The sequence below is a fragment of the Lepidochelys kempii genome, chromosome 1 (genome assembly GCF_965140285.1).
Source record: "Lepidochelys kempii isolate rLepKem1 chromosome 1, rLepKem1.hap1, whole genome shotgun sequence".
Lineage (NCBI taxonomy): Eukaryota > Metazoa > Chordata > Testudines > Cheloniidae > Lepidochelys > Lepidochelys kempii.
In genome coordinates this window covers 295,442,782-295,468,141 of record NC_136380.1, presented here as the reverse complement: position 1 = coordinate 295,468,141, position 25,360 = coordinate 295,442,782, and the positions used below count along the sequence as shown (strand labels likewise).

Genomic DNA, 25,360 nt, shown 5'->3' with positions numbered 1-25,360 from the left:
GCTTCTATTGTGCATTTCCATGTTGTCCCTCATTGCCCTCTTGCCCTAGGGGGTTCCAGTCCAATGCCTGTCTTATGATGTTCGGGTCCTTCCTCCATGTATATCCTAACCATCTCCATTTTTGTTCCATGATGTCCTGTTTCACCCTCCTCCAGAGTTCTTTGTTCTTTGTTTTTTCTGGCTATCTGATATTGCAGAATTGTCTGAGGCACCTGTTTAGGAAAGTGTGGAGTTTATTGACGTCTTAATAAATCCCCACATTTCAGCACCATATAATAAGACTGATTTTACAATGGTGTTAAATAGGCAAAGTTTCATTTGAAGGGCAAAATTTCTGTTTCTCCAGATTGGCTTTAGAGTTATGAAGGTACGCTTGGCTTTTGCTATTCTGACTTTAATGTCTTTGTCTGTTCCACCTGTCATACTTACAGTGCTGCCAAAATATGTGAAATATCAGACCACTTCTATGTCAGCCCCAGAAAGTGTTATTGGTGGTGTCCTCCAAGTAATTGGAGATATGAATCCTAAAGTAGGGAGCAATAACACTGGCAGGGAAGTAATTATGGGGAAACAAGGCACTGTGAAATGTTTGCTGATTTTTGTGGAATGATGTGCTGGGAATTGATGTCAGGCTGACCTGCCTCTAGTTACCTGGGTCATCCTGCTTGACCTTTTAGAACATTAGCACTCTTGCCGTCTTCTAGAATGCCCTCAGTATTCCAAGATTTATTGAAACTTAGCTTCTTAAGAGAGATCAGGAATGTGGGGAAGGTGAGCTGGTAACAGAAGATGATAGGAAGGCAGAGCTGCTCAATGCCTAGTTTGCTTCAGTCTTCACACAAAAAATAACATGTGACAGGACAACTAATGAAGTTATCATAGACAACAAAGGGGACAGATTAGGATAAGTAAAGAACACATCAGAGATCTTCTGACTAATTTGAATGAATTTAAGTCAATGAGGTCTGATGCCATTCATCCCAGAGTGCTTAAGGAATTAGTTGAAGAAATCTTGGAGCCACTAGCAATAATAATTGCAAACTCATGGATGACAGGAGAGGTTCCACAAGACTAGAGAAGGACTAACATAGTGCCCATCTTTAAAAAGGGGGGAAAGGAGGATCTGGGAAACTATAGACCAGTGAGCCTGACCTCGATACCTGGGAAGCTACTGGAGTAATGTATAAAACATTCAATTTGCAAATACCTGGAGGCTGAAGGGGTGATCACTAGCAAGCAGCATGAATTTACTAAGAACAAATCATGCCAAATCAGCTTGATTTCCTTCTTTGTCAAGGTAATTGGTTTGGTGAATAGTGGGAATGTGGTAGACATAATATAGCTAGACTTTAGCAAGGCTTTTGACACAGTGCCACAAAACATTCTGATAAGTAGTGGGAGAAATGTGGGGTTAGTAGAATTATCATTAAGTGGATACATAATTGGTTAAAGAAACACAAACAAAGAGTAACTATTAATGGAATGATGTCAGATTGGAAGGAGGTCTTAAGTGGGGTTCCACAGGGATCTGTTTGGGGTCCTGTTTAACATCTTTATTAATGACCTGGATATAGGACTAGAGAGCATATTGATCAATTTGTAGATGACACAAAGCTGGGGATGGAGGATAGAGCTAAAATTCAAAGGGATCTTGATAAATTGGAGAACTGGACTTTAGACAACAAAATGAAATTCAACAAAGACAAATGTAAGGTGCCACATTTAGGGGAAAAAAAGCCAAATGCACAAATACAGAATGGGGAATAGATAACTGGCTTGGCAGCAGCACTGCTGAGAAGGATCTTGGAGTTGTGCTGGGTCACAACCACGATATAAGTCAACAATGAGATGCTGTTGCAAAAAAAGAAAATGCAATTTTGTGCTGCATTAACAAAGGCATAACATGCAGATCATGGGAAGTGATAGTACCACTCTATTTGGCACTGGTTAGGCCTCAGCTGGAGTACTGTGTCCAGTTTTGGTCATCACTGTATAGAAAGTATGTAGAGAAACTGGAAAGGGATGGAATGCAAGTCATATGAGCAAAGGCTGAAGGACCTGGGTATGTTTAGTTTGGAAAGGAGGTGATTAAGTGGGGGCATAATAGTGGTCTTCAAATACTTGAAAGGCTGCCATAAAAAAGTTGGAGAAAAATTGTTCTTTCTTGCCACACAGGCAGGACAAGAGGCATTGGGTTCAAACTACAGCATAGCAGATTTAGATTAAATCAAAGGAAAACTTCCTAAATGTGAGAACAGTAGGATAATGGAACAAACTGCTTAGGGAAGTTGTGAAGCTCCTTCATTGGACATTTTGAAAAAGAGGCTGGATAGCCATCTGTCTTGGATGGTTTAGACACAATAAATCCTGCATCTTGACAGGATGACCCTTGCCTTCCTTTCTAACCCTATGATTCTATGATCAGTGAGACAGAGATCTCCTCAGTCGGCTCTTTTAGGACTCTTTGGTGCAAGAAATCTGGGTCTGCTGATTTTTAAAATGTTTATCCCAAGTAAACATTATTTAACAACCTCCTTGGTTATTAAAGGACTGGAAAGTACTTCATCACCTTCATATGCTATGAGTACATCATCCTGCTTCCTTCCAAATACGGAACAGAAACATTTATTGAACACTTCTGCCTTTTCTGCATCAGTATTAACATTTTTACCATCTCCATCTACTAATGGGCCTGTACCATTGCTGAGATTTCTTTGGTTCCTAATAAACTTAAACTCCTCATTGTCCTTAGTCCTGCCAGACATGGATTTTTCCCTGATGACTAGCTTCCATTATCAATCTGCTGCGCTCCAGAACTTACAATTTCTAAAGTAAGACACTTTCTTTGCCCCAAGGAATTTACATCATAAGAAGCACCAAGCCAGGACAGAACTTCAGGTGAGGGAGAGTATGTGGTCACTGGTCAGGAGAACAAGCCTGGGAAAAATTCTGCATGAAGTGTGAGGGAGGAATTTGAAAGAGGATGATGCCAGAAGACTTAAAAGGGAGAGTGTCATAAACATACAGCTAAGGGTAGCCTAGAATTCCTCCTTACCAGTAAGGGGTTAAGAAGCTCAAATAGCTGGGTTGGCACCTGACCAACAGGACCAATGAGGAAAGAAGATACTTTCAAATCTTGGGAAGGGGGAAAGTTTTGTTTGTGCTCTTTGTTTTGTGTGGGGGTTCTCTCCTGGGACTGAGAGGGGCCAGATGGAAATCCATCTTTTCCAACCCATCCCAATCCAATATTGCAACCAGTACAGGTAAACCAGGCAAGGTGGATTAGTTTATCTTTTGCTTTTCTTGTGCATTTTCCCTGTGCTAAGAGGGAGGTTTATTCCTGTTTTCTATAACTTTAAGGTTTTGCCCAGAGGGGAATTCTCTGTGTTTTGAATCTGAATACCCTGTAAAGTATTTTCCATCCTGATTTTACAGAGATGATTTTTACCATTTTTTTAAAATAAAATCCTTCTTTTAAGAATCTGACTGATTTTTCCATTGTTCCAAGACCCAGGGGTTTGGGTCTTTGATCATTTTGTAACCAATTGGTTAGGATATTATTCTCAAGCCTCCCCAGGAAAGGGGTTGTAAGGGCTTGGGGGGATTGCTGGGGGAAGAGGAACTCTAAGTGGTCCTTTTCCCTGGTTCTTTGTTAAATCACATGGTGGTGGCAGCGTTACTTAAACCAAAGGTACAAGGGAGAATTTGTGCCTGGGGAGTTTTTAACCTAAGCTGGTAGAAATAAACTTGGGGGGGGTCTTTCATTTGGGTCCCCACTTCTGTGCCCTAGAGTTCAGGGTGGGGAGAAAACCCTGACAGAGAGGATTTTTCATATGGCTTTAATCACACTTGTTTTCTTTTCATTGAATTGAAACTCAATATTTGCTTTACCTAAGTGGCAGATCACAGTGGGCTACTTATTTTTCTTATGTGTATAACTATTTATGGCCCTAATCCATGGGTACTCTACATGCCAGAAAGAGGCCCAAAAAGCTGTGAGTAGTTTGAGTTGTGTATAGCACCAGAGATGTGGAGCTCTGTACTGTGTGTGGAGGATTAGGGGCAATCTAAAGATGAGGAGAATTGATGTTTGCACTAGGTGAGTCCACCGTGGGTTTTTGTTTGTTTGTTTGTTTTGACAAGCAGACTGGTGTCCAGACAAAACCTTTATTGTGAACAGGAACTATGTATAGAAATGAGGTAACAGAACTTTCTACTATTCTGTGTAGCTACACCCTCCAATTGCCCTGTCCTGGGCTTTTTATTTTTCTACTTCAAGCAGGAAGTGTCACAGGAAACCAAAGAGTGCATAAAGAGTATACAGGAAATGTGGCATCTCCATGCTTTCTAGAGGACTTACTTGACAGCATATCTTTTCTGTTTAAGATCCCTTTACTGCATTAAAAAACTATTAAATTGAAGTAATACAAACATTAACAAATAGACTAGAATAACTGAATTACCAGCCCTTCAGGTTGCTTTAACACAACTTTGAATGTGTCTCCATCAGTCTCTTAGGGCATTCCGAAACTGCTTTATTGCAGACCCCCATGAGAAAAGTCCTTATTGTGACAGACTCTTCAGTCCCATGGTCAATAACAGGTTCAGTTTGTGAATTGTTTTTGCCTTGTAAGTCTGCTTTCATTTCACTTATGTTGGCCAAGTTGCCAGGTATCTAGAGCAGATGCTTTTGATTTCTTCTTAAGATTTTTGCCTTTGTCTGTAATAACCTAGTGTCATAAATATAAAGGGAAGGGTAAACCCCTTTGAAATCCCTCCTGGCCAGGGGAAAGCTCCTCTCTCCTGTAAAGGGTTAAGAAGCTAAAGGTAACCTCGCTGGCACCTGACCAAAATGACCAATGAGGAGACAAGATACTTTCAAAAGCTGGGAGGCGGGAGAGAAACAAGGGGTCTGTGTGTCTGTCTATATGCTGGTCTTTACCGGGGATAGACCAGGAATGGAGTCTTAGAACTTTTAGTAAGTAATCTAGCTAGGTATGTGTTAGATTATGATTTCTTTAAATGGCTGAGAAAAGAATTGTGCTGAATAGAATAACTATTTCTGTCTGTGTATCTTTTTTGTAACTTAAGGTTTTGCCTAGAGGGGTTCTCTATGTTTTTTAATCTAATTACCCTGTAAAATATCTACCATCCTGATTTTACAAGGGGGATTTCTTTATTTCTATTTACTTCTATTTTTTATTAAAAGTCTTCTTGTAAAAAACTGAATGCTTTTTCATTGTTCTCAGATCCAAGGGTTTGGGTCTGTGGTCACCTATGCAAATTGGTGAGGCTTTTTATCCAACATTTCCCAGGACAGGGGGGGTGCAAGTGTTGGGAGGATTGTTCTTAAGATCCAAGGGTCTGGGTCTGTAGTCACCTAGGCAAATTGGTGAGGCTTTTTACCAAACCTTGTCCAGGAAGTGGGGTGCAAGGTTTTGGGAAGTATTTTGGGGGGAAGGACGCGTCCAAACAGCTCTTCCCCAGTAACCAGTATTAGTTTGGTGGTGGTAGCGGCCAGTCCAAGGACAACGGGTGGAATATTTTGTACCTTGGGGAAGTTTTGACCTAAGCTGGTAAAGATAAGCTTAGGAGGTTTTTCATGCAGGTCCCCACATCTGTACCCTAGAGTTCAGAGTGGGGGAGGAACCTTGACATGGTGGCATAGTGGTGGGATTAACCTGAAATCATTTTGAGATCCAGTTGAGATTTTTTGAACTAGAAATACAGATTTTAAAAAGAAATTTTTTTTCCTTTGGAAAGGAAGTCCAGAAAGCAGCTGAAACTGAAAGCAGATTGTTTTTTCTCTGCTTTGTGGCCAAGCAGAGACAAAAGGGGATTATCTTGTGAATTGCAGGTTTTCTTTGCCTGGAGGCAGGGTACTTAACTCCTGCAGGGAAATTCACAGTCTTCCAACCCAGAGGTTTTTTTTTCTTTTCTTCCTAAAAGTAAATAGGGGGTGTGTGTTCTACCCATTTGCTTTTTCTTTGGGCTGGGTAAGCAGGTTTCCAAGTAGTTGGAGGTTTTTTGCTTTAATTTGGGCCCAGAGCAGAGACAAGGGAATTGTCTTTTTCTGTAGGCTGACAGTCACTATCAGAGAATAGGTATTCTATTCCAGCACAGCAAAATTTTACAGCCACGTTTTGTTTGTTTATTTCTAAACCTCGGGTGTAAAGTTAGTTAAAAACAGAGAGGTTAGAATGGCCAAATCCTCAGCTCGACTACAGCTGGAATTAGCCAAATTTCAGGCTGAGGAAAAACAAAGGGAACATGAAAGACAGATAGAACTCATGCATCTGGAGAAGGAGGTACAGGAGGCTGCCCACAAGAGGGAAATGGAGGCAAGGAAGCATGTGGAGGAGGAGAAGGAAAAAGAGAGGAAGCATGTGGAGGAGGTGGAGAGGATAAAGGCCCAGCAGAATATACCAACAAACCCTAGCAATCCTTCTCCAGGTACCACTTCCCATCCCAGAAAGTTCCCCACCTACAAGGCAGGTGATGATACTGAGGCCTTCTTAGAAAACTTCGAAAGGGCCTGCCTTGGGTACAACATCTCTACTGACCAATACATGGTAGAGCTGAGGCCGCAGCTCAGTGGACCCTTAGCTGAGGTGGCAGCTGAAATGCCTAAAGAACACATGAACAAGTATGAACTGTTTAAATCCAAGGCGAGAGTCAGAATGGGGATAACACCCGAGCAGTCTCGTCGGAGGTTCCGAGCCCTAAGGTGGAAACCAGACATGTCATTTACCCGACATGCCTACCACATTGTGAAACATTGGGATGCCTGGATATCAGGAGCAAGTGTTGAATCTCCAGTAAATTTGCCCTTCCTAATGCAAATGGAACAATTCTTAGAGGGTGTTCCTGAGGAAATAGAAAGATACATCCTAGATGGGAAACCCAAAACTGTAATTGAGGCAGGAGAGATTGGAGCCAGATGGGTGGAGGTGGCAGAGAAGAAGAAAACTGATCGCAGTTGGAGCGGAGACCAGAAGGGACCACCCCAGACCACACCCTATTACCGGGGGCTGCCCAAAGCCCCACCTACCTCCCAAAGAACCCTCCAGACCCCTTATCGTCCCACCACCCCGTTCTCCAGCAACCCTCCTCACCCCAGTGACCCGTCAGCTGGACGATGTTTTAAATGTAACGAGCTGGGGCATGTAAAGGCCAACTGCCCCAAGAACCCCAACAGATTACAGTTCATTGCACCGGAATCACACCAGAGGTCCACAGGCCCAGATACCTCCCAGATACCCTTGGAGCGGAGGGAAACTGTGAGTGTGGGCGGGAAGAAGGTCACCGCGTGGAGGGACACCGGAGCACAAGTGTCAGCTATCCATGCTTCCTTAGTGGACCCCAATTTAATCAACCCAGAGATCCAAGTGACGATTCAACCCTTCAAGTCCAACTCTTTCAATTTGCCTACAGCCAAGTTGCCTATCCAGTACAAGGGCTGGTCAGGAATGTGGACTTTTGCAGTCTATGATGATTATCCCATCCCCATGCTGTTGTGGGAAGACTTGGCCAATCATGTGAAGCAGGCCAAGAGGGTGGGAACAGTCACCCGCAGCCAGGCTAAACAAGCCGTGAGGCCTAGCTCTGTTCCGGAAACTTCTATCAGAACCCGGTCAGAGGTGATGGACCTGGACCCCAGGCCAATGTCTGCAACAGCAGTAGTGGATCCAGTCCCAGAGACCCAGACGGAACCAGTCCCAGAACCGGAACCAGCCGAACAACCAACACCAGACCCCGTGTCAGCACTGAATCCAGTACTTGCAACCTCAACACCAGAGGGCCCCACTGAACCTGAACTGGCAGCAGCCGATAACCCTACACAAGAGGCTCAGCCGGAGCCTGAATCCCAACATAGTGCACCAGCAGAGAGCGGTTCACAGTCAACAGAAACAGCTCCATCCTCTATATCGCTTCCAGAGGGACCAAGCCTAGGTCCACAATCCAATGAGGAACTGATGTCCCCAGCATCAAGGGAACAGTTCCAGACCGAACAGGAAGCAGATGAAAGCCTCCAGAGAGCTTGGACGGCGGCACGGAGCAACCCACCGCCTCTCAGCTCTTCTAATCGATCCAGGTTTGTTGTAGAAAGAGGACTTTTATACAAGGAAACTCTTTCTGGTGGACACCAGGAAGACTGGCATCCTCAGAGACAGTTGGTAGTTCCAACTAAATACCGGGCCAAGCTCTTGAGCTTAGCCCACGATCACCCTAGTGGCCATGCTGGGGTGAACAGGACCAAAGACCGTTTGGGGGGGTCATTCCACTGGGAGGGAATGGGCAAGGATGTTTCTACCTATGTCCAGTCTTGTGAGGTGTGCCAAAGAGTGGGAAAACCCCAAGACCAGGTCAAAGCCCCTCTCCAGCCACTCCCCATCATTGAAGTTCCATTTCAGCGAGTAGCTGTGGATATTCTGGGTCCTTTTCCGAAAAAGACACCCAGAGGAAAGCAGTACATACTGACTTTCATGGATTTTGCCACCCGATGGCCGGAAGCAGTAGCTCTAAGCAACACCAGGGTTAAAAGTGTGTGCCAGGCACTAGCAGACATTTTTGCCAGGGTAGGTTGGCCCTCCGACATCCTCACAGATGCAGGGACTAATTTCCTGGCAGGAACTATGAAAAACCTTTGGGAAGCTCATGGGGTAAATCACTTGGTTGCCACTCCTTACCATCATCAAACAAATGGCATGGTGGAGAAGTTTAATGGAACTTTGGGGGCCATGATACGTAAATTCGTAAATGAGCACTCCAATGATTGGGACCTAGTGTTGCAGCAGTTGCTCTTTGCCTACAGAGCTGTACCACATCCCAGTTTAGGGTTTTCCCCATTTGAACTTGTAAATGGCCGTGAGGTTAAGGGGCCATTGCAGTTGGTGAAGCAGCAATGGGAGGGATTTACACCTTCTCCAGGAACTAATATTCTGGACTTTGTAACCAACCTACAAAACACCCTCCGAACCTCTTTAGCCCTTGCTAAAGAAAACTTACAGGATGCTCAAAAAGAGCAAAAAGCCTGGTATGATAAACATGCCAGAGAGCGTTCCTTCAAAGTAGGGGACCAGGTCATGGTCTTAAAGGCGCTCCAGGCCCATAAAATGGAAGCATCGTGGGAAGGGCCATTCATGGTCCAGGAGCGCCTGGGAGCTGTTAATTATCTCATAGCATTCCCCACCTCCAACCGAAAGCCTAAGGTGTACCATATTAATTCTCTAAAGCCCTTTTATTCCAGAGAATTAAAGGTTTGTCAGTTTATAGCCCAGGGAGGAGACGACGCTGAGTGGCCTGAAGGTGTCTACTACGAAGGGAAATGTGCTGGTGGTGTGGAAGAGGTGAACCTCTCCATGACCCTTGGGCGTATGCAGCGACAGCAGATCCAGGAGCTGTGCACTAGCTACACGCCAACGTTCTCAGCCACCCCAGGACTGACTGAACGGGCATACCACTCCATTGACACAGGTAATGCTCACCCAATTAGGGTCCAACCTTACCGGGTGTCTCCTCAAGCTAAAACTGCTATAGAATGGGAGATCCAGGATATGTTACAGATTGGTGTAATCCGCCCCTCTGAAAGTGCATGGGCATCTCCAGTGGTTCTAGTTCCCAAACCAGATGGGGAAATACGTTTTTGCGTGGACTACCGTAAGCTAAATGCTGTAACTCACCCAGACAACTATCCAATGCCACGCACAGATGAACTATTAGAGAAACTGGGACGGGCCCAGTTCATCTCTACCTTGGACTTAACCAAGGGGTACTGGCAGGTACCGCTAGATGAATCTGCCAAGGAAAGGTCAGCCTTCATCACACATCTCGGGCTGTATGAATTTAATGTACTCCCTTTCGGGCTGCGAAATGCACCCGCCACTTTCCAAAGACTTGTAGATGGTCTCCTAGCGGGATTAGGAGAATATGCAGTCGCCTACCTTGACGATGTGGCCATATTTTCGGATTCCTGGGCAGACCACCTGGAACATCTACAAAAAGTCCTTGAGCGCATAAGGGAGGCAGGACTAACTGTTAAGGCTAAGAAGTGTCAAATAGGCCTAAACAGAGTGACTTACCTTGGACACCAGGTGGGTCAAGGAACTATCAGCCCCCTACAGGCCAAAGTGGATGCTATCCAAAAGTGGCCTGTCCCAAAGTCAAAGAAACAGGTTCAATCCTTTTTAGGCTTGGCTGGTTATTACAGACGATTTGTACCGCACTACAGCCAAATCGCTGCCCCACTGACAGACCTAACCAAAAAGAAACAGCCAAATGCTGTTCAGTGGACCGGAAAGTGTCAGAAGGCCTTTAACAAGCTTAAAGTGACACTCATGTCTGACCCTGTACTAAGGGCCCCAGACTTTGACAAACCGTTCCTAGTAACCACAGATGCGTCCGAGCGTGGTGTGGGAGCAGTTTTAATGCAGAAAGGACCTGATCAAGAATTCCACCCTGTAGTGTTTCTCAGCAAAAAACTGTCTGAGAGGGAAAGCAACTGGTCAGTCAGTGAAAAAGAATGTTACGCCATTGTCTACGCTCTGGAAAAGCTACGCCCATATGTTTGGGGACGGCGTTTCCACCTGCAAACCGACCATGCTGCACTGAAGTGGCTTCACACCGTCAAGGAAACTAACAAAAAACTTCTTTGGTGGAGTTTAGCTCTCCAAGATCTTGATTTCGACATCCAACACATCTCAGGAGCTTCTAACAAAGTGGCTGATGCACTCTCCCGTGAAAGTTTCCCAGAATCAACTGGTTAAAATTGTCCTTGAGATGTGGAAAATATTGTTAGTCTTTATGTACTTGGTAGTATATTTAGAGATGCATGTGTCTTATTAACTCTGTTTTTCCTAGAGCTCCAGGAAGAAATCCCAGCCAGAGTTTCACCCTAGCTGAGATTTGGGGGGCGTGTCATAAATATAAAGGGAAGGGTAAACCCCTTTGAAATCCCTCCTGGCCAGGGGAAAGCTCCTCTCACCTGTAAAGGGTTAAGAAGCTAAAGGTAACCTCGCTGGCACCTGACCAAAATGACCAATGAGGAGACAAGATACTTTCAAAAGCTGGGAGGCGGGAGAGAAACAAGGGGTCTGTGTGTCTGTCTATATGCTGGTCTTTACCGGGGATAGACCAGGAATGGAGTCTTAGAACTTTTAGTAAGTAATCTAGCTAGGTATGTGTTAGATTATGATTTCTTTAAATGGCTGAGAAAAGAATTGTGCTGAATAGAATAACTATTTCTGTCTGTGTATCTTTTTTGTAACTTAAGGTTTTGCCTAGAGGGGTTCTCTATGTTTTTTAATCTAATTACCCTGTAAGATATCTACCATCCTGATTTTACAGGGGGGATTTCTTTATTTCTATTTACTTCTATTTTTTATTAAAAGTCTTCTTGTAAAAAACTGAATGCTTTTTCATTGTTCTCAGATCCAAGGGTTTGGGTCTGTGGTCACCTATGCAAATTGGTGAGGCTTTTTATCCAACATTTCCCAGGACAGGGGGGGTGCAAGTGTTGGGAGGATTGTTCATTGTTCTTAAGATCCAAGGGTCTGGGTCTGTAGTCACCTAGGCAAATTGGTGAGGCTTTTTATCAAACCTTGTCCAGGAAGTGGGGTGCAAGGTTTTGGGAAGTATTTTGGGGGGAAGGACGCGTCCAAACAGCTCTTCCCCAGTAACCAGTATTAGTTTGGTGGTGGTAGCGGCCAGTCCAAGGACAACGGGTGGAATATTTTGTACCTTGGGGAAGTTTTGACCTAAGCTGGTAAAGATAAGCTTAGGAGGTTTTTCATGCAGGTCCCCACATCTGTACCCTAGAGTTCAGAGTCGGGGAGGAACCTTGACACCTAGTATGAGCAAAGAGATTCTTCTTTGATCACTGTAGCTTTGACGGGCCAGTTCCCATCTTGCCAAATTCTCAGTCTGCTTTTAAGTGCAAAAGAGGTCTTGCTCCCTTCTTATGATGTAAGCAGGATCTGAATGAATTCCTCCCTGACAGCTAGCTGGGAGGTGGAGAGACTTTAGGTGTGTTCATGTAAATACAGTTTGCTCCTGCTGTGCTTAGAGTGATGTTTTGCTCAAAGTAATCAACTTTGGCTGGTGTTGGGTTACAAATCATTTTAGTACTGAATGCAGGGGTAGTGAAATGCTGTTACCAATGTTGTAATTATGGTATGAATAAAAGGGAGCAGAACTGTGCTTAACCTGTCCCAAATGAGGGAGTCACCCTCAGCTGAAAGGACCTCTTTAAGCCAGGGGCTCGAATGCCAGAGTCCTGTGAAAGTAAAAGGGGTGGGGACAGGTGTCCCAGCCAGGAGGTGTGTGGACCCTCCCCAGGCTGGTTTAACCAGTTCCTCCCCACTGTTCAAAGAAAGAGCTAAGTAGGCTTCATTAGGAGCCTCTTTGTTACTTTAAATGTTCAATCAATGCTGAAATCAGTTGTGGTGGGGTAGTGTTTCTGCCCTTCCTGCTAAGAGGTAAAAATCACTGAGAACTGAAATCACTTGAGATGGGGGCAGTGTTTCTTTCCAGCCTGCAAAGAGCTGAAAATTACTAAGAGACTGATGTGCAGAGGTCACGACAGAGAGGCAGGTGGCAGCAGAATGTGACTGACAGTCAGCTGGTGAACAAGTGGCTGGTGAGGCGGTGAGCAGAATGAGCAGCTGGCGAGGCAGCGAGGAAACGTGGCTGGTGGGACAGCCAGCGGAGAGGAGCAGCAGCTGGTGGGGTGGCCAGGTGGCGAGGAGCGAACCCTGCGTCCTCGCTGACCAAGGACAATCACTGAGAGTGGGATATGGTGAGGGAGTAGAGAGGGGCACAGAAAAGGAACTTTTGGTTGTAGAACTCAAGAACATGAGGTGGATAACACTGCCTCACTCACTCTGGGGTGGGTGTCCTGCTCACCGTTTTATGATTATGAATCCTGCTTGTGGCATTTTCCGTAATTAATCAGCCTCAAGTGTCCATTCCTTCCTCCACAAGGAAACCCCACTGAAATGGCTCAGATTGTTCCCACACCCCCAAATCCTCTTTCATCTCTTTATAACTGTTTTATAAAATGGTGAGGCCTAGATATTCCTGTGGTGGCCTGTGAAAGCTGGGTGCAAAATGCCCACCTGACAAGCAAAGTTAAGATGACCTATAATAGATTGCAGCTCATGAAATGTAACTTTCTCGGCCTTTACACAGCTGCTAATCAAGCCCAGTAGCTCCCAAGGCTTATCCTGAGGGAGTTAAGATATACTCATTAGTGTGTCTAGCTGAATGCCCAGGTAGGTCACCTTATAGGACGGCCCCTCTGTCTTTTCCCCTGCTAGAGGTATGCCCAATTTATCCAACAAAGACTGGAAGGAGTCCATCAGTCTCTCACGCTTGTCCGAATCCACCCTGCCTGTGAACAAAAACTAATCTAAATAGTGCATTAGCTGCCATAAACCAGATTCGCAAACCACTGCCCAGTGTAGCATTGAACAGAATTTTTAAAATGCTGAATAAGCTATTGAACATCCCCTGGGCTTACAGTTATCACAATAATGCATTCCTTAAAAAGAAACCCAAAAGGTTAAAGTCAAAAAGGTGCATCGGCAGCAATCAAAAAGCAGACTTGATATCACATTTCACCAGCGGAACCCTGGGCCACAAGATCAAACCATGTGCACAGCCTCATCAAAGGAGGAATAGCAAATGGAACACTGATGGAAAAGACCCGGCTTTAACTGAGCTGCCCCATGGTTATTGTAGGTGGTCCATCAATACTTGCCTGGGACTGCCTTAGGACCCAAGCCTAGGGGTGAACCCCAAGTTCTTTATAAATACATGATTAGGGTGCTACCAATTTCACGGCTGTGAAAAACATGTCATGGACTGTGAAATAAGCCCTTCCCCATGAAATCTGATATCTCCGAAATCAGCCAGGCTGAGGAGGGACCACCTCACTTCTGCGGTGCAGCAGCCCCATAGCTGGGATCTGGGCTTCTGCCCCCGCCCCCACAGGTCTTTTTTGGGGCTCAGGGGGCCCAGGCTGGGGGCTGCCACCTCCCCCCGCACAGCTTCTGCCAGTGCTTGGGGGACCAGGTTCAGGGCACCTGGGCTGGGGCCTGCTTCTGCTGCCTGCAGCTCCTGCCGCGGCTCAGTGCTGCTGCTCTCCCCACCCCACCCATGGCTCCTGCCAGGGAGAGGGCTGAATTTTTAAAGTTTTAGTGATGCTCCATAGTGCAAATCCTTCTGAGCACCAGAGTTTGTAATGCATGCTGGGAAATACTGCAGATATGGAAGCAAGCCTGGCTGATTTTTGTCCGCTAGAGTAATCTTTATTTAATATGAACTTTTAAAAACGTCTTTTATTCAAGCCTTGATTCTCTGAATTTAGATGCTCTGTAAGCTTCATTTTATTCAAAAAGAAGCAGTATCACTCAATGTTATTAATCACATGAAATCATCTGTCTATTTGAATAAGTGGCAAAGAGTCCTGTGGCACCTTATAGACTAACAGACGTATTGGAGCATGAGCTTTCACGGGCAAATACCCACTTTGTCGGATGCATATAGTGGAAATTTCCAGAGGCAGGTATAAATATGCAAGCAAGAATCAGGCTAGGGATAACGAGGTTAGTTCAATCAGGGAGGATGAGGCCCTCTTCTAGCAGTGGAGGTGTGAACACCAAGGGAGGAGAAACCATTTTTGTAGTTGGCTAGCCATTCGCAGTCTTTGTTTAATCCTAAACTGATGGTGTCAACTTTGCAAATGAACTGAAGCTCAGCAGTTTCTCTTTGAAGTCTGGTCCTGAAGTTTTTTTGCTGCAGGATGGCTACCTTTAAATCCGCTGTTGTGTGTCCAGCGAGGTTGAAGTGTTCTCCTACAGGTTTTTGTATATTCCCATTCCTAATATCTGATTTGTGTCCATTTATCCTTTTACATAGAGACTGTTCAGTTTGGCCGATGTACATAGCAGAGGGGCATTGCTGGCACATGATGGCATATATCACATTGGTGGACATGCAGGTGAATGAACCGGGGATGGTGTGGCTGATCTGGTTAGGTCCTGTGATACTGTTGCTGGTGTAGATATGTGGGCAGAGTTGGCATCGAGATTTGTTGCATGGATTGGTTCCTGGGTTAGAGTTACTATGGTGCGGTCTGTAGTTGTTGGTGAGAATATACTTCAGGCTGGCAGTGGGTGAGGACTGGCCTGCCTCCCAAGGCCTGTGAAAATGAGGGACTGTTGTCCAGGATGGGTTGTCCAGGATGATGCGTTGGAAAGGTTTTAGCTGAGGACTGTATGTGATGGCTAATGGAGTTCTGTCGGTTTCTTTCTTGGGCTTGTCTTGCAGCAGGAGGCTTCTGGGTACATGTCTGGCTCTGTTGATCTGTTTCTTTATTTCCTCATGTGGGTATCGTAGTTTTGAGAAAGCTTGATGAAGATCTTGTAGGTGTTGGTCTGTCTGAAGGGTTGGAGCAAATGCGCTTGGCTGTAGACAATGGATTGTGTGACTAGACTTCAAAGAGAAACTGCTGAGCTTCAGTTCATTTGCAAATTTGACACCATCAGCTCAGGATTAAACAGAGACTGCGAATGGCTAGCCAACTACAAAAGCAGTTTCTCCTCCCTTGGTGTTTACACCTCAACTGCTAGAAGAGGGCCTCATCCTCCCTGATTGAACTAATCTCATTATCCCTAGCCTGATTCTTGCTTGCAAATTTATACCTGCCTCTGGAAATTTCCACTAAATGCATCCAATGAAGTGGGTATTCGCACACGAAAGCTTATGCTCCAATACGTCTGTTAGTCTATAAGGTGCCACAGTACTCTTTGCTGCTTTTACAGATCCAGACTAACACGGCTGCCCCTCTGATGCTATTTAAATAAGTTCAGCATTCCTGATTCCATCTGGATAATCAAAGTCTGACTTTTATTTTTGAGCTCTGTGAGCACTTAAGAGAGATGGCTAAATAAAGCATGCGCAAGAAGCAAAATCAGCAGTCAGAGCAATTTCCCTGGGGTGGCTCAGTGATGAAGGTAGGCAACATCTATAGCTGAGTGACACATACCCCCACCTTGATATTAATGTATAATGACACAGTGATCCACTAGGCAAGGCAGTAATATTCTCTATGGGGGATGCAGAGGAAGGAAAGGGCAGTATCAGCCAGAGTGCTGCAAACAGGTAGAAGGCAGAATTTTCCCAAAGCCTGATATAAAATAAGACGAATAGAGGCTTTTAATGTGAGTAGGGTATTTTAATTATTATTTATTATTGGATAACAGCTTGAGCTGGTAGTTCAAGGAAAAATTATTTAGTTTCAGTCTCCATACGTTCCACAAGGGGACAAGTCACGGTAGGCAGCATGGTTATGCTACTGCAGTGGATGTTCAGTCACACAATCCATTGGGTTAACTAAGCAGAGAAAGTAAATACATGATCAACCTTGTATGTGCATCCCAAAGGCCAATAAAGTCATAAATATTTTTGTATACTATTAGCAGCACAAAGATTAGGTTAAACATATGACCAAGATTTTAAAAAATGTTTAGTGATTTGGGGTACCCAACATGAGACCTGAAAGAAGTCTCATTTTCAGAAAGTTTTAAGCTCCCCCAAATCAGGCCCCTTTAAGGAATCTCAATTGGGCACCCAAAATCATTAGTCAAAAACACGAGTCTTTTTTGAAAAGCATGGCCTGTGACTTTGATAAACTAATACTATACACTTATATGGTGCCTTTCATGCAAATATCTCAAAGCACTTACCAACAGTTGCTAAGTATTATCCTTATTTTACATATGGAGGAAACTGATAAATAGAGATGTTAAATGACTTCCCCAAGGTCACCTGGCAGCACAGTGGAAGAATTAGGACTAGAACCCAAGTTTCCTGACTTCCAGGCTGCTGCTCTAACCACTAGACGTGCTGCTTCTAGCTTTGCTTCTTGCCTCATTTAAAAAAAAACAAACCAGATCATACCAACTTAAAAAAAAAGTCAGCAGGCTTTTTGAAAAGTTAATTTATTATGCATCAGTATACATTTTTGTAATAAAAATCCTCCCAAGGCCTAAATATTACAAAATGGACAAGAAAATTCAACTTCAGCCATCCCCAAGAGGTGCTAAATAAATTAGTGTATAATACTATGCCTATCCCACAATATGTGTGGCAGCTAACTCTGCATATAGTGGGAATATGCTGTAGCTTTAATGTTTGACATTTCATCATGAATTTGAAAACTGTTTCTGAACACAGTTATGGCAGGTTCAAGTTAACCACTCATTTTTCATGTGAAACCAAATACTGTCCTGCAGTGAAAAGGCAGTAGATTGCACTATTTCCCTATAATTTTTCTGGTTGTATCTTTACTGCAGTTCTATTTTAGGAGCGTTAGATTAAATACTTATCAAATATCTGAATGTATTTCCAAGTCCTCGATTAGCAGCCCCTCCAAAACCAAACCACAATTATAATTCAGTGCTGCAGTCCTTTTACATGCACAATTTTGACTGATGTCAATGGGAATTTTGTGTGTGTGAAAGGATTACAGCATCAGACACTGATGTTAAAGATGTTATGTATCAGTACAATCACTGCCTTGTTTGTGTTAATCCCCTTAAAATCCCAACCAAAATAATATTGCAGTTTTTTCTAAATAATGAATACATACATAGAAATGTGCTCCAGGATACCAAGGTTACAGTACTTTTATACAAGAATAAAATAGTACACAGAAAGATATAACTCAATTGGGACCATTTCTTTGAGACATTAAAGCTCTGTCTGTGTGTACACACACACACAGACACAGTCAATTCTATATCAAACTAAATAGATTAGTCAGACAAACCATAACTCTGCATGGCTTTACTAATTAATACACGGCTGAATACATCATAGTTTTTAATTTTCAAATTTAAACAGTTGGCTGAATTGTACCCTGATTCTTCACTCAGTCACATTTTGTGTAGAGCTAATCTGATGCCATTGACTTTTGATTTGCACTGGTGAGAATGGAGAGCGCGTGTGGTCTAAATTAGGTCAGAATTTACCCCACATGTCATAAAGTAAGCAGCCAGAGCCCCTAGGATAATGAGTGCTAACTAACCACCCATGTAATATATAACTTCTCTTTGTTTTGCTCAACTGCCTAGAATGATAAACTTGCTCTTGAATTAATCTTTTCCTTTGTATTAAATTATATAGCTTAATTGTATATGCTGACTTAATACTAATGCATACATATGCAAGCTAAAATATATTAACAGGAGAAACTACCTAGTTTTGTAATCTAGGGCAAAAATACAGAATTGTACAGCATATATTGACAATTCTTAGGAGAAGAGGGGCCTGTATTGTTGCAATTTTTTTATAAGATGATATTGTAGTAAACATCAGAGTGTCCTGTTACACAGGTAACAGCTTGGGCTTTCACAAGTATTTGTCAAGCACTGATACATAAAAATGAACTTTTTACAGACCCAACAACCCAATCTGTTTTCTTCAAAACAGTATAAAGTTTGTGGCTATAAAAACAAAGAACTACCCATATAAAAAATCAAAAATAATGTACCATACATTAACATTCTGATAGAGAAAAAGAATATATACATAAATATATATATAGTAAATCACAGTTTCCTGCACTGAACACATCAAATAAAAATGTATCAAACAATACTGGGTGGTGTGCTTTCACATGCCTTGTGGTCTCCTTAAATCTCTGAGTTATAATGGAAGACGAGTTTATAGACAGATTACAAGTTGTTCAGTCACCTGAATTCACACATGTTTACAAGAATTTTAAAAAAACAACCAAACCCCACACCAGAACCACCCGCTGCTCCCAGCACAGATGTATAATAACAGAACAATAGTTATGTAGAAGTCTTATTTACATATAGGCCCCAGCCCTGCAACTTGATCCAGGCAGATGGAACCCTGCTTCATATGGCAGTCACATCCGTGCAGGAGCCCGCTCACTCAGATCTGATCGTAGGACTGGGGCCCATGTTAGCATGTTTTCTTGTTTTATTTTGAATGAGGGTTTAACAGCTCTAACACACCTGATACCTGACAGTACAGGTAACAACAAATTTAACGGGTTTCAGAGTAACAGCCGTGTTAGTCTGTATCCGCAAAAAGAAAAGGAGGACTTGTGGCACCTTAGAGACTAACCAATTTATTTGAGCATAAGCTTTCGTGAGCTACAGCTCATTTCATCTGATGCATGCCTGGAAATTTAACATTCAGCTTTGTTGACTGGTTGGTCAAAGTTGTCATCTTCCTGACTTGAAAGATCAATGATGCTTAGATTTCAGACCACCTAGGTAGCTCCTGCCTTTTCTCTTACATTCTGCCCTGCTTTTAAGCCATGTCCATGTATTTCAGTTATAAAAAGGCACTAGCTGATTTTTTGGACACTGCATTGTTTTCCTAGGAACTGTAGTTATCAAAATAATGGGGAAAAATGGATTTTTGAAGACTATATGGACAGTTACCCTTATTGTGCTTTTGGGAAAAAATTCGCAACACATGTTTTATTATAACCCAGCTAGAAATGTTCAGCACAGGTTTTTAATGTATAAATAACTATCCCTTGTAAGAAGGATGATTTAGTATTCCATAGGGTTCTAGTGGCATTACTAGTCACAGTCTTTGGAATCTTGCAATTATTAGCTAGGAATAACACTCCCATCTAGGTGTCAAGAGTCTTTTGGAGCATGTATATCCAAGCATTTTCTGTCTGAGACGTACTTTCACGACTGCACAGGTTAGTGATGTTTGGAACTTGAAGAGTGGTAAATCCAGTCCAGTGCAATTAGAGTCATGCTTCCGAGCATAAAGATTATGCCAACTATGAGAAATATCAGCGCCTGCAATTGGGGAAAAGACCATATTAATATTGAAAATATGTTAGGTGACAGAATAATTCTACTGGAATCACATTCTATATCTGTCACCTACTAGGGGCCCTAACCTATGAAGTTCTACTTGCATGAGCAATCTTTGATAGTCCCTCAATGAACCTATCTGGGTGAAAGTTACTCCTGTGCAGAGGGCCAGCATGAAGCCAGTTCACAATTTAAGTGCCTCTGCACAGGGGTGAATGTCACCACATGTGAGCAAGGCTTTGCCGAATGGGCCCTAAACAACCACTTGCTAGTATTTACTTGCTTCATTAACACGAACACTAATATGATTTATGTATCTTCTGGTTTTGTTTTACCTTTAAAAATGGCCACACATAGTCTGATAGCAAGAACAGCTTCTAGTATTAAGCCCTTATGCCTTGACTAAGGAAAGCACTTATGAATGTGCTTCAGTCTCTCCCTCTTCAGGACAGTACTTAAGTACCTGCTTACATTTAATTATGTGGTTAAGTCCCAGTGACTTCAATGGGACTTACATTCTCAAATTCTGAACTGGGACCTTTAATGAGCATGATCTTAGGACATTCCAACTCCTGCCACAAAAATGAACGTATTCAATCTCAGTGCAGGATGATAAATTCTGAATGTTTCAGTCATAAAGAGAAACACCAGTGAATAGACACAACTGTGCTCCAAAATTTTGCAAAAATATATCTTACGTAGTAATGTAGTTATTGAAAAGTTTCTTTTTATCTCTTTAATATGTATAAATGAAACTTTTTCCATGTTAAATATTTCAAATAATTATATTTATGTGTATATTTTATCAAAATCTTTTCTGATTAATTTTCAATCTATACTTTCCCAAAAGATATTTGTTTAAAGAAATTATAGATCTTAGTGTTCAGGAAAAGAAGATATTAATATCACTCGCTAGAGCCTAGCATGATATGGATGCATGCTGTGGATATGTGATATGCCTCCTGTATGTTTACTAACCTACCTCAATCAGGATCTTAAATACCTCTATTAATCAGTGTTACAATATCCCTGTTAACTGTGATGTGCAATCTCCCTCCTAATCCACTGCTGACTACTTCTGTGAGAGACAGCCACTTGTTCTAAAGTTATGTGGCAGTTGTGTGTTATGTCTAGATGTTAACTAGGGGCTGCATTGAAATGAGTAAATGCTTTTACATGTGGTTTAAAACAAATGTTAATTCAGCCACGCATTGCCATTTAGCCCATCACAAAACGATGGTCCATTTATTGTTTCTCAAACAGGTGCCTGTACCAGGTAACTTCCACTATGCCATGAACAGACAGATGCAGCTTTAACACAAGTAGCATTGGTACAGGGTCCCATGTACTGTCCTACCAAGCCTCCTTATGCCTACACTGATCATTTCTTCTAGCATAAAAAAACAGAGACAGACCTCATGCATATACAGATTATAATCTAGTCAAGTTTGTGTGCTTAATTATTGGCTACTCTGGAGCAGATGCTGCAGTGACAAATCTTGTTCTGTTCTAATTTTATGATGCTCATCTAAAGCCAAACTAAAGTAATGTCATTTATAATTGCTAGTTCTACCCTGTCCCAGCCAGGATTCCAGCAGCCAAAGGCTTATGTAGTTAAGACTACATCTTTTTTTTTTTTTTCCCTGCAATGTAGGCATACCCTAAGGGTGAAATCTCAGCCCCATTGAAGTCAATGGGAATTTTGCCATTGACTTTGGTAGGGTTAGGATTTCATCTTTTGTTCATATATTTTGTACATTCTCCTGAGATTTTCTGTATTGTGTTTTGTGTGTGTGTATGGTGAAGCTGATGTTTACTGGCATTTACCAATTAAGAATCTAATCCTTCCAAGCCTAGCTACAATGAAGTGTGTCTTGTGTACACAAGCGTTTTCAAACTGGATTAATTTTTCTTAATCTGGTTTAACCCCCCCTGTGTAGACAAGCCCAGCATTTCTCAAGAGTACTAATGTACTGAACACAACTAGTCAAGGACCATAGGATTCCACTGCTCTTTTGAGGGACTTTAGAACCATCTACTGGTCAGCTCCATCCCTTGTGTAAGAGCCAGTGTTGCAGTTCATAATATAGGACAAAATCCCACAGACCTTATACAGGTTATTAATTCTAATGAAGCCAATTTGGGCTCATAATTGTAACAACCAATGTGAAACAACAGCTAATTGTACCTAATTTGTACATAATTGTAACAAAATAAAACAAAAAACCCTCCTCTTGTAATTCCCCCTACTTTACTCACCCCAATCTTCTGGGGTGACCTCAAAGGTTCTTTCTTAACAAGCCGTAGATAGAAGGCAGCAGGAAGAATGAAAATCAACATTGTGGCAGCCGATGCACCTGGAACAGAAACCATAATTGAGTTCTGGTTAATATGGAAATATGTACAGCATTTTACAGAAAAGAAAGTATACCTGGAGTGGTAGCTACAGGCTCAGCTACAGTTCAGGTTGTGCAAGGGTTTTCATTATAACATCGTGTTTTCAGTTAGTCATAACTTTTTTACATGTTCACCCTTGAGACTGAAAAAAGTATCTCTCATTGGGAGCGAAGGCTAAGGTATACACCAGTGTTGTTATTTCCTTGGGAGGCATAATCTGCTTTTTTCCTATAACTATCTGACTTCAAAATGAGCTGCATTTCAGAGAGAGGCCAGTCACTTTGGACTGTCATGTTTTCCTCCTTTGTTTTTTAGAACAACTAAAAGACACTCTCTTTATCCTAATAAATTATCAACAATATGGCAGTTTTGTGGAATTTCCCTAAGTCTACATATTTCTGCTTTATGACTTTTTGTAATTTTCAATCTTTTAAAAAGGTTACAGCAAACTGTGGGCTTGTGCTATGAATTCCATCAGATAGTTTAATTCAGATTATTTTAGTGAGTTCCCAAACTCTGGACCGGAAAGCTGTTCTTTTAATCACTGGCAAGGTTCTGTCCACTGTGGTTTAACTTACTATACAATTATTCATATTTATTTTCATAGTAAGATTCATTCAGAGTAGAAAGTTTTCTAACCAATAATATAATGAAAAAAGAGACTATAAACTATATTGGCAATTCTGCTGAGTGACATAGACCTTCTTTACAGACCAGGAGTGGGTAAAAAACATAAAAAATGAAAAGGAGGCCAGTACTATAAATGCAGGGGAAACTTCCTCCAGGAGTATTTGGATCTCCTGATTCCTGAATCAACACTTTCAAACTGACAGAAAACAAGTGTGTGTGTGTTGGGGGATCAGGGGAAGAAATCTTTTTCCTGATTCTTTTTTTTAATCCAATTTTGGAAATTCAAAACATCTTGACCAGTTCTATAGATGGTGGAGTTTCTTAACTCTCAAAATTTGAAAAGAAACGTATTGACATTTTTTTGTTCTCTGTGACTTATGTAGGCTGCCAACTAAAGTCTGGTACCATTTAGCTTGGATGAGTCATTTTCAGTCTTTTTTTTTTTTTCTTTTAACCCTTATAGTGCAAAATCAGGAATAAGTGCACTGAAGCTACTGCATTGTAAATGAGACAAAATACACTTCCAATATATGAATGTAAGGCATTCTGTTTTGATACAGATTAACATAATAAACTGAAAATATTCATGAAACCTACCAATGAATCCAAAGATGTCTTTAATAGCAGGCACAAAAATTACAAGTGTGTTAGTAAATGCAAGAATTACTGCTGCGATCAGGAAATGCCTTATCCAACTGAATGGCCTTTTGGGAAACAACAATGCGGTGACTGATGAGCGGATCTGTAACAGGAAAAATAAAAGCAGAAGATAGTGGATTTTGGAACTCATTGTTCCTTTAAGATCTGTGCTAGTATTCCAGTGAGAAATTTTAAACAAAGAAATATATTTTAATTCATTTTCTTCCCTTAATGCAAACTCTTTTACCACCCGGATGTAGTTTTGAGGCTTGGGTTCACAGTTTATTGCAGAAGCCCAAATATTTACTGGGCAGAAGACAAGTAAATAGGGTGTAAAAATCAGGGAGAAAAAAGTCTCTTCCACTAAAAGGTGCTGCTATCAGGAAATTTCAAAGAACCCCATAACTAATACTAACTAACAGAGGAAAAATGTATGTATCTATGAAATATAATCAGATGAGTTATTTGAAACCTGAACCTGATTCCACTGAAGTCTGTGGGAGCTTTACCACTTACTTCAGTGGTAGCAAGATCATGCTGTAATTTATTTCCATTTTAAAATACGTAACAAAATTAAAAAATAAACAGATATGAAGATTATAATATTCCAAATTGTATTTATAAGACATATAGAGAGCGGATTCTCTTTGCTCATTGTGACTTCATCACAGATTTGAACATAGTTTCTTTGCTTTTATACAAGCAGAGATAAGTAGGTAAAAGGTCAACAGCAAATCCATTTGGCAACAGCAGATAGTGTTACACTGCACTATTGCACAGCGGTGAAGAGATCCTCAGGGTGGAAGTAGAACAGTATTCTGTTCATTTACTTTTAAAAAACATATGCTCCAAATCATTCCCATCTTTTAAAATAATAGCTGATTCTGAAGTAGTTGGGTAATTCAATAGGAGTATGAATTTCTGTCAAACTTGGGAGTCTTTACATTTTAAAAAATATTGAGAGATCTGCATTTTAGAGTTTCAGGTCTAAGTCTTGTGAAGAGATAAGTAGGTTTAAAATAATAGATTTTGAATTTAATATTGAACAGCTTTAAAAATTCTAGGCCAGGCCCTCATGCTGATTTATACCAGCTAACGCACTAGTCTCTTTCTCTCTACTCAGTTATGTGACACTTTCAGTATGTTATATCTGGCATGTGGTTCCACTTGAAATTAAACCCGTATTTAAGTTTCATTGGTGATTAATGCCATACAAAGGTAAATTTAAAAACTCTGATAGGCGAAGTATATTTTTTTGTAAAAGAATAAAAATGCTGAATACTTCAAATAATTAAAGGTCATCATACAGCAGTAGCCTGAGAAACCCAGAACTGCTGATAGGATCAGTCAGTTGCATGGGAGCTGCTGAAGCATGTGATGCAGATAGGGCTTCAACTATCAATAACAGGATTTGGATTTGGTTCTGTACGGCTGGCTGCGTTTACGCCCCAGAAGCTAGTACATCCGTTACTTCAACTATGAGCATAAAGAGCAGGGCTGTCAATTAATCGCAGTTAACGCGAGGAATTAACTAAAAAAAAATTAACTCGATTAAAAAAATGAATTGTGATCACTCACACTTTTAATTGCACTGTTAAACACTTATACTAATTTAAGTTTATTATAAATATTTTTGGATTTTTTTCTGCTTTCAAATATATTTATTTCAATTACAACACAGAATAAAAAGTGTACAGTGCTCACTTTATATTGTTATTTTTTATTACGAATATTTGTCCCAAGAAGGTGTTCAGGATCACTAACACTCCAGCCTAATTTTGCTAATCTTGTTAAATACAGTACACAGGAGCCCACAG

The 25,360-nt window shown here is 41.8% G+C and overlaps 1 protein-coding gene and 1 long non-coding RNA gene across 9 annotated transcripts in view; one reads left to right on the top strand and one right to left on the bottom strand.

Moving 5' to 3' along the window:
• The window catches only part of LOC140905183 (uncharacterized), a 111,528-nt gene that overhangs the window by 84,838 nt on the left and 1,330 nt on the right, over window positions 1–25,360 (top strand). The gene's annotated exons all lie outside the window — the stretch shown is intronic.
• SLC38A4 (solute carrier family 38 member 4) overlaps window positions 16,232–25,360 on the bottom strand; it is a 62,450-nt gene continuing 53,321 nt past the window's right edge. For 5 of the 6 annotated variants that reach the window (XM_073327973.2, XM_073327976.2, XM_073327974.2 and 2 more), the window contains 3 exons: window positions 23,502–23,646; window positions 22,137–22,234; window positions 16,988–19,859 (listed from right to left, as the gene is read on the bottom strand). In XM_073327973.2, coding sequence (XP_073184074.1) covers window positions 19,758–19,859; window positions 22,137–22,234; window positions 23,502–23,646 — 345 coding nt within the window. In that variant the 3' untranslated portion in view covers window positions 16,988–19,757. Of the gene's footprint in view, window positions 16,396–16,987; window positions 19,860–22,136; window positions 22,235–23,501; window positions 23,647–25,360 lie in introns of those variants that run through there. The other variant, XM_073327977.2, reaches the window with a different exon arrangement.